This window comes from Phaethon lepturus, unplaced genomic scaffold (assembly GCF_000687285.1).
Source record: "Phaethon lepturus isolate BGI_N335 unplaced genomic scaffold, ASM68728v1 scaffold51128, whole genome shotgun sequence".
Taxonomy (NCBI): domain Eukaryota; kingdom Metazoa; phylum Chordata; class Aves; order Phaethontiformes; family Phaethontidae; genus Phaethon; species Phaethon lepturus.
Window position 1 is genome coordinate 2940 of NW_010556479.1, and position 9657 is coordinate 12596.

General features: G+C 41.5%; 1 protein-coding gene and 1 non-coding gene across 2 annotated transcripts in view; one reads left to right on the forward strand and one right to left on the reverse strand.

Moving 5' to 3' along the window:
* LOC104624975 (PWWP domain-containing protein MUM1-like) overlaps positions 1-5752 on the forward strand; it is a 7591-nt gene extending 1839 nt beyond the window's left edge. Inside the window, exons 5-14 of the mRNA XM_010292478.1 lie at positions 5-439; positions 1040-1159; positions 1567-1637; positions 2117-2193; positions 2705-2765; positions 3264-3339; positions 3467-3517; positions 3962-4392; positions 5352-5440; positions 5674-5752. Coding sequence (XP_010290780.1) covers positions 5-439; positions 1040-1159; positions 1567-1637; positions 2117-2193; positions 2705-2765; positions 3264-3339; positions 3467-3517; positions 3962-4392; positions 5352-5440; positions 5674-5752 — 1490 coding nt within the window. The remainder of the gene's footprint in view (positions 1-4; positions 440-1039; positions 1160-1566; positions 1638-2116; positions 2194-2704; positions 2766-3263; positions 3340-3466; positions 3518-3961; positions 4393-5351; positions 5441-5673) is intronic.
* A 2213-nt stretch (positions 5753-7965) lies between these two features.
* Positions 7966-8038, reverse strand: TRNAF-GAA. The gene has a single exon. It is a non-coding gene; the product is annotated as a tRNA-Phe (tRNA).
* Between the last annotated feature and the right edge of the window lie 1619 nt (positions 8039-9657).

Genomic DNA, 9657 nt, shown 5'->3' on the forward strand with positions numbered 1-9657 from the left:
CAAGCACAGCCCTGTGTTGAGGAGGGGTCTCCTGTGCCTGCCCCCTGCGAGTCTGACACAGCGGCACCTGTCAGAAGGGCAAACACCGGAAGTCAGCCTAGAAGGACGTTACTGGATTCCTCCTGCAAAAGCACCTTGGATGATTTGGAAAAAAGCATCAGTAGTAAGAGCGAAAGTCTAGCAAAGCAATTAGATGGAAGAAAAAAGCCAGTGAGTTTAAAACAGATTAATGGAGAACAAGAGACGGGTGCAACTGCGTCCTCGTACAGAAAAAGGAAATGCAGGAATCGCCCTGAATCTGCCTCTGGGCTTTCTAACCATGGGATGCTTTCTGATAGCTTCCCCTCTCAGTGTAAAGAGGAGGAAAATAAGAATACTTCACATGTGGTTACGAATAAAGTAAAGCAGTTTCAACTGCCTGACTTTGAGGAAGATGAAGGTGGGCATATTGCTTGGGGAAGGGAAAACTTCATCCCATTTGATTGTCAAGCACTGTTACTCATCTTGGAATGCTGCAGTGCTTTTGTGAATGAGGTTCTTAAATTTCTGATTTTAATTTTGTTCAAAGCCTTGGAGAAGCAGAAAAATGCAGCCGCTCTAATACTGGCTAAAAGCTAGTGTCGCATTTAGGTTGTCTGGGGTTGTTCAGCTTTGCATTGAAAAACTGTGCAGAGCAGTAATTCTTACCCTTCATTAGATGACTTGCTAACTTCACGTGTATTTTTTCTCTGTACTGCTACCTAGTTAGTGTGCAGGTCAGTGTTGAGATGGAATGATGTTATGTAAAGGAACAGGCTGGTACAGAGTCCTGAAACCTGCCTGTTCTTGCTCCTTTCCCTTTTTCATCTTCCATTCAGATTTAGGCCTTTACTTAGGCAGTGGATTGAGAGTGTGTATGGTGTGACAGACCCTTGTGTTCCGGTGACTCACGCTGCTGCGGCGTCACTTCCACAGTTCTGTGTTTCACCTGGTCTGAAGCTGGTACTTTTTTAACCGCTGTTCCGTGCTTATGAACACTGGTGCTTGCTGCTGTTGGCAGGGCTGGAATCGTCTGACCTGTCTTCAAATATGGTTTCCTCAGAGAGTCTCTCTCGCCTCTCACCTCTGGTAGATGAAGAGGAAGAGGATGAAGAACTTCCTAGTATTTTGTCACATCAAGGTGAGAGATCATTGTACCTCTGTGAGACTTCTTTGCAAGACCAGTGTGCTCTTTTAGTGTATGTGTGCTTCTGGTTTGCTGAATGAAACCTAACCTTTCTAGAAAGTGAATCCAGCTTTGTGTTCAAGCTTGGAATAAAATGTATTTCTTTGGATGCCCTAGAAAGGCTTTTTGAAACAGAATGGAATGCAAACCATTGTGAAACTGGGCAAGGGCCTAGTCCCAGATCCTGCAGTCAGAACTACCTGTGCTGCGTTTTGGGGGGTGTGGGAGATGCCCTGTCACCGTAGTTGAAACCTGTGAAAGCACTGAAGTGAAACTCCTGAAAGGAGGCTGATAAGAGAGGGTGAGCTAACTGTCTTGTCTCTTTTTTTAGTTAAGAAAAATTACTTTCTTTTTCATCGTAGAACCACAGTCAATTGAAGAAGGGATTTTGGTCTGGTGCAAATTGCGAAGGTATCCTTATTGGCCAGCAGTGGTAAGAACAGCTCGCTGCCTTCTGAGAGTGACATTGCAAGGGGTCTGAGAAGGAGCAGCTTACCAACTTCTTGAGCATCTTTTGCCTTTCTTGACTTGTGTAGAGCTGGAAATGTTAAAGATCTTCCAGTAGAAGTGTTCCAAAGATAATAGAAGTAAATTTACATATGACAAAAGCACACTAAAAATACGTGTGGTTGATTCACATATGTTTTTATTGGACCAGAGAGTTACTACTGAGCCTTTATATCTTGTGTTGTGAATTAGGGGTGTTGTGCCCAACTAATGAAACGGGAAGGGTCCTTGTGCACTAAAAAAACCCCACTTCATTGGGGTAACTTGCTATTCTTGCCACTTTATACTTAATTTTTCCTATTTGTGTAACTTCCTTTAAGTGTGGGGTATGCTATATAATATTGATGGAAAACGTGAAGGGTATTAGGATTTTAGGATGCTAATGAGACTTTATCCTTTCAACAGGTAAAAAATGTGAAGCGGAAACACAGAAAGGCATGTGTGCTGTTAATAGAAGGGAACACAAATGACAAAAAAAAAGGGTAAATGTTGTGGATGCTGATTCACGTTCTGAACTTTGGATTTCTTTTAGGCAGCGTCCTGTACTCTTTTCCTCATACAGGGTGGTTAACAGTCTCAGTTAAAACTGAGGTTGATCTCGGAGGGAGGGACCAAGTAAGGTGAGGATTTGCAGGTGTGGGCTATGTGCTTTGTCACGCTGCCAGTTCAGACGGCCTGGTGTCCGTGCGAACAGCCGATGCTTATGTGAGGAATAAAAAAAGGGCAGGGGGCCCAGCCAGTGTTTTTTTTGCATGTGGTGCCCAAACTTTCTGGAAACACAGGCCTGCCTTTATTTAAAAGGCGTTTTATTTTAAAACCAGGTACTTCTCATTTGTTAAAAGATTCTGTAGTTTTTGCTTATTATGAAAACCAAAACTAGTAAAACCTGTGTTCCTGAATTCCTAATTTTCAGGGAGGTGTAGAATTGCAGTAAATAAACAGAGGTGCAAGTCAACTGCCTTTTCCCTAACTGTCTGTCTTTGTTTCATCAAGTTTCTCAGTATCTCTTAAGAATCTGAAGCACTTTGATTGTGAAGAAAAGCAGGACCTCATAGTGAGTACTACCGGTAACGCGTATGTGTGTGTGGGGAAAAATAAAGTTGTATACACAATGTATAACAGACCCTGTGGGAGGAGTGTGGTGCAGCTGACTGGTCTGGCTTTGTTCACGGTTCTCTGTTCTCTCTCATTCTGTTCAACAAAGTAACTAAACATAATTTGTGCTCCACAAAATGGAGAATAATGTGGGAATGGGATCCCCCCAATGCCTTTTTCCATCTCAGTGAGGCTGCTGCTAAGAATACCTGTGTATGTGGAAGGCAGGCAGTTGCTTAGGACTCTTGCTGTACTTTCACTTTCACTACCTACAACAAAGCCCCTCTCACACTGCATGACAAAGTGATGCAGAAGTTAAATTTCAGGAGAACGCAGAAAACCGCAAGCAAACTTTGATTCATTATCGTTAGCCATCTCTGTTACCTGGTTAGTGTCCTAGACCTAAAAGCTTCGTAGGGTGCTCTTTTTAGGACTGTAAATGGCTCTCGTTTTGTAGGAACGAGCCAAAGAAGATTACCGCCAAGAAATTGAGTGGTGTATTCGACTGATTTCTGACTATCGAATTAGAGTAGGTAAGCAGATGAGTTGGATGACGTCATCCATTCTGATATACATCAGAAAAAAGATAACACCAAAACTGTCAACTTTGTTTCATAGGCTTAACTGAACTGATAAATTTCCCTGTTTGGGGTTTTTTAGGTTGTCATTCTTTTACGGGATCCTTCTTGGAATATTTTGCTGCTGATATCAGTAAGTGAATTCATGATCCTTTGTATCCTTCTCTTAGTAGGTAAGTTTAGCTCTAACGTTTACAAACATGTGTTGAGTTAGGCATCAGACCCAGTGAGGAAGGACTAATAAAATTATTACACGCCATTATTGCATGTTAAGGTTTTTCAGTCCCATATCAAGAGTCAAATACTGATTGTTAAAGGCAATTGGGTAACTGTTTTTTTCACACTGCAGAGAGTTCATTTCAGAGCTCCTGTCAGAGTTTCAGCTGCCTAATCTTTCTTTTTTTAAGGCAAAGTTAAGATTTTGTTGGTTGGTTTTTATCCTCTCTGGTAGAGGAGAAAGAAGAACCCCTCTCTTATCAAGAAAGTGCCTTATTTTATATTTGTATATGTAAGTATACATGCAAGAAAGCCCTTTGTTTTGTATATTTAAGTAAGAATGATTTGTGGCTTTTCTCAGGCTACCCAGTTAGAAAGGAAGGTTATCAAGGTTTAGTCCAAATGACCTTTCTAAACACGGCAGAGGAGGATCCTGAAGAGTCTCCATCAGAAACTTCACCTCAGAAGCCCTCCAAGAAACTTCTTCCTGACAGAACAAGAGCTGCAAGAGATAAAGCAAATAAAAAGATAGTGGAGTTTATAGTGAAGACTAAGGGGGCTGAAGAGCATCTTTTGGCTATTTTGAAAAGCAGAAAACAGTCCCGGTGGCTGAAGGAATTCCTGAATTCGAGTCAGTACGTCACCTGCGTTGAAACGTATTTAGAGGATGAAGAACAGCTAGACCTTGTAGTAAACTACTTGAAGGAAGTGTATCGTGAAATAGACACTAAAAATCTGCATCAGATAAATGGAGATGGAATAAAATTTATTTCAGATGTCCTTTTGCCTGAAGTAAGTAAACATGAAACACTGAGAAAAGTAAACATTGAAGTAAGTAAATAACACTAGCGTTACATGATTCGAGTTTACTGACTTGCGGAGGGTTCCCCGGGAGCTGGGCGATGCCCGAGCTGCGCAGATACGTTCAAGCCCGCCTACCTACCGACTGGGTCAGGGTCCCTTCCGCTCGAAGGGCGTAAAACTGCTCAGTTTCATAGAATCCTAGAATCGTCGTTTCTATGTATATCTTGAGCAAAGAATATTAAAATCGGTGCAGGAGGCTCTTAAGCCATGTTCATGGGCTGGTAATCAGAGAACAAACATGTTTACATTACATGTCGGAGAAAATAAGTACATAGAGCGGCAGTATTAATCGCCGCATGCTTCCTGCGGGTGCAGCAGATGTTGGCATTAGTAGGCTGGCAGCGTTAGGGGTGAGATGTGAACCAACGTCATTCTAAAGGCTGGTTTTCTTAAGCTGTTAGCACAAAATGGAGAAGCTCTAGGTAGTATGACCTTTTTTAAAGGCAGAATGATTGCTTTCTGTTGTGTTTTGATTACTTCTGAAACCCTTCAAAGCTTTGGTTTGGCTTTGTTTTTTTTTTTTTAATTTGGCAAGTCATCTCTGGGTTTTCCTGGGTTCTTTGTGTGGTGGGGGGTGGGTGGTTTGTTTTTAGTTATACTTTTAGATACTTACTGTTCTTCCTAGGAGCATTAGTAACTTCTGTAGAAACAAAATTACTGTGAAGAATATCTTAACCTGGCTATAAAAATGCTCTCCTGGGAATGTTAAAAGACAAGTTTGTATTATTTAAGAACCTCAGGTACACAATGAGCAGTTTCATCCAAGTTTCCTAAGTGATTGAGGAACATTATTCTAAAAATGTGCTTACCTGCTGAGACAGTTTCAAATCACTGGTTGTAGTTTAGCTTTTGTTTCACAAGTATAAATGAACAAAATACTTTTATAGGCCATCATTTATGCGATTTCTGCTGTGGATGACATAGACTACAAGAAGGCAGAAGAGAAATACATAAAAGGACCATCTGTGAGCAAAAGGTATCTCTGATTTTATCAATTTTTCTTACTAGTTTACTGTTTATACAGAAAAGTGTTGAGTAGAAGGGCAGGAGAGTTCAGCGTCCTCGCTTCGAAGGCAAGCTTTCTCATTGTCTAAAGAGCAAAATGATTAAACATGGGAAGTATTCTTGCTGAGCTTCTGTAACACATTGCAAACTGTTTAATATGTTAAGATTATTTTTACTACAGAACTTCAATATGTTTCTTTTCAGGGAGAGAGAAATATTTGACGAAGAAATTATAGAAAGAAAAAAGTGCAAGACCAAACTAGCATCTGCAGTCGGCGTCTGAACAGTGGTACAAACTTTCTCAAGTTATACTGGCACTGAGTGTATATAATGGAGAAGTGGTTATTTGTATAAAATGTGTAATTCTTACTTTGTAAAATCTGTGTGTATATCTTCAAAAGCTGTGGTCGCTATAATGCTGTACTGCTGTCAGGTACAGTTGTCCCTTCAGTCCTTGCTCTCAATTCTGCGTACTGGAGCGGCACACAGCTTCCCTTGGTCTTGCTGCCTGTAAAAGACGATGCGAACTGCGTCAGCACGCTGCGGGCGTGCGACCACCTCAGTCCTCACCCGCTTAGTGCATTTAACGTGGAACTTCAAAGACTGCAAGTGTTTTGCAGAGCTCCTTGATATAACACTAAGTTTTGTATGATTTTTTTTTTGGCCAAATATATGATGAAGGAAAGGCTATTGCCCTCAGAAACACATGTACCGGTAAATTACATAGCCGCATACTGCCTGATGGCCTTAATGCTGCTGAATGTACGCAGGTTTCCCCGTCTGAAAACACTTCCAGTGGGTTGACTATTCTTGCTTTACATGTGTCAGTGTGGGAAATAAAATTGGTACTTAGTGATGCAGTAACAAAGCCTTTATTATTTTTGTTGATAGGACAACTGTAAAATTTGGTGGGAAAGGAATCCAATGTTTGCTTAAGAAACAGTCACTTTTCCGTTTAAAAGTGAAACTGTTTTGAAGGCTCTTTTATTGTTTGAGGCCACGATTTTAAGAACACTTTTAATGGTCTTTTTTGACCTGATTTAAATATCAGATTTAATCATGTGTATTTCCCTCCCTCAGCTTTTGCTAAAGGTGTAGCATATTGCACATTGCCTTTGTCAGACTTGCAGTGTTATTGATAACTATTGAATGAGGAAAGCCCAATGATCAGGGTTTTTTTTTTTTATTAGAATGCAATTGTGCTCCGCTCCAATAAAAACCAAGATGATTTGGAATTAAGGAAAAAGTTTAAGTGTAAATTGGGATACAGATGTGTATTCTGGCTCTGGTAATTATCTGAATATATTTTAATTACACTTTGAATTACTCTGTGCTCTATAATGAGTTTTAATATGCACTTGGACTCCTTATTCACATTATCAAAGGGACATTCACAAGTACCTAAATCATAGGAATGTAACAGGTGTTTAACTGGACTGTTCTTTATTTTTCATTAAAACTTGTGAGAAGGGATAATGCATTCTCTTGCAATTTGTTTTTTATACATTGAGAGAACCGCCACTGGAGCCCTGAGCGGCACGTACAAAGGCGGCGTGCTTAGAGCGCAGGAGCCTGCAGCCCCTAAGCCTGGGTGCTGGGTGTGGCGACTCCCAGGTCGCCCTGTCCTCGGGTTCCCCTCCGTATGACGTAAGCGAGTGTGTACTTCTCAATTACCCCACTAGAACGTACTGTAATAAAAATCCCTAAAGTACTGTTAGGATCCTTCTTCAAGCCATTGCCCAGAAGTAGAACTCCCAACTCCCCTTGCCCTTACCTCAATCTGTACTTTTCCTACCTTTTGGTTAATGCATCTTAGTTTGAGTCAACGTGGGCAAGTTCTCATTTTTAAAATCAAGCTGCCTTCTCCTTAGGCATGATTAAGACCATAGGTTGTGTTAAAAGCACTCTAAAACGTTTACATCTTTAAAAAACACTTTCAACTTTGGAACTGCGTGGTCAAGGTTACTGGCAGTACTCGGCAAATTAGTACCTCGAGACCAAATTCAGTCTTGCGATGTACAGGTTTAGGTGGTCTTAAGTCAAAGTCGAATGAAGTGAATCATCAAAAGCTTGTTGCTACTTTTGTTTGAATATGCTCATTTATTTCAAATACTGGTTTTAAGCTGTGCTCTCCGGTGCACGCAGGCACACCCTTCCACCTGAATTTTACATCGGGGAAGATTCTATCTCGGGTAAAACCGTAGCATGTTTCAGTCGCACAGTTTTACGTTATTAAACACGGGTGGGTGCAAGAAAGCAGACTTACTGTCCTTGTGCTTTATTTAAAACAGGCGCTTGCATACCCCACCCCTGCGAGAGCGACCTGATCCCATTCCAGTGGGTGCCCCTTCCTTCACCTGCGCGGCTGCCTCCGCCTGTGCTGCTGCGTGCCTAGGCTATTAAAGCAAGGGGGAGCACGGCTTGGGAGGGTGCGGTGCGTTCACCCGGCGTGCGGGGCTTTGCGGGTTAGCAGAACCCGGCAGGAAAAAGATCAGCTGCCGAAACCCGGGATCGAACCAGGGACCTTTAGATCTTCAGTCTAACGCTCTCCCAACTGAGCTATTTCGGCTGCTGTTTGCGCCATTTTCGAGCGACACCACTAATCCCTGCTTCTCCGCCCATCAGCTGGCCTCTATTTCGGTGAGATGATTTAAATAAGAAGGATGACATCACTCATCTTACAGCGCCGGATACCGTAACGACTACCATAAACGAATAGACGACGGGTCTTTGCAAATAAAATTATGCCTTAAGGCAAAGACAAACGCAGCAGCAACACAAAGCTATACACATATGTGAATGCACAATACATAGCCTACATGCATTCAGTATCAGAGTAAAGGTGTTAAACTGTGGCTCCTTGGATTACTTGGGGGGTAACAGGAACTAGAATATTCTGTGGGATTGAGGAGCGTTAAATGGGCGGTATTTTTGCATCAGTTTTCAGGGACTTTATTTTGAAGTCTGATGTATTCTGTACAGAGCTGATGTACCACATGTAAACATGAACAGAAAGGGCACCTCAACCCTCATTTTTCCATAGTCTTGCTCGGAGATGCACGTCCCACAGGGGAACTAAAACAAAAACTCTTTAACAAAAAATTTCAGTTCAGCAGAGGTTAAAAAAAAAAGGTACAAAAAAAAAAATCCTAACATATCATTGTGCTAAAGAAGGCATGCTAACAACATGCTGATACAAAATCTCATATTCTCATGATTTTCCATTGCCACTGGCAATGATTGTTTTGCTGAGAAATGATGAATGTAATTACTTAATGAGCATGTCTCCTACTGATGCAGCTAACAATCTTTGGTGCCGATAAACTCCAAATGTGTGATGACATGCACAGAAGTCAAAACACTATTGACTTTAGAGTTTTCACACATTACCACAAAAATCAGAGCTACTACTCTAATTTTTATTATTTTTAGAAACCTTTGTTTTGCCACATAAAATGGAAATGGAAAAAACTAAAGGTAATGCAAAACAAAAACAAAAGACGATTCAGTCTCAGGTACAGTATATTTAATAAAACAGCCACTTCCCTCCTCTCCGGCAAAACTTTTTTTATGAAAGTTGCCCTAACTGAAAAGCAGAAACATATTATTATTTCATGGCTATTTAAAGATCACAAGAACACAGTTTTAGCAAAATGGAGCATTCCCTGTCCAGCCAAAACTATTCACAGCTTTATTCTAATGGGAAATCAAATTTGTGCTATTTTGTACCCCTCCAAAATAGGGATTGGGTTAAAAAAAAAAACAACCCACATATTTTTTTTTCACCCACAACCTTCCTCCTATATCCAGTAAAGGAGAAAGTGGAAAGAGAACAGCTATTTTCTAGGATGTCCTGTCATGACAGCCCCAACCACAGCTGGCACCCCTTAATGCCAAGCAGCATACAAATGTAAGCAAGCAGGCGCCAAGGTCAGAGCAGAGAAAGCCTCGGAGAGCACAGGGATTATCTCCACCACACAGACTGGGACCAATACACACACAAAGGCCCCACCGACCACAACGTGTGGGGCAGGTGGATTGCCAGCAGCCCTGCCTCAGCTGCCCGCTTCACCCTCTTCAAAATTCTTTCACTTGCAGCTTGCAAGGGATGTGCTGAACAGTAGGCTTGGTACACCATGCTAACAGGGTAGCAGTGCTAGTTTTCATAGAATCACAGAATCATTAAGG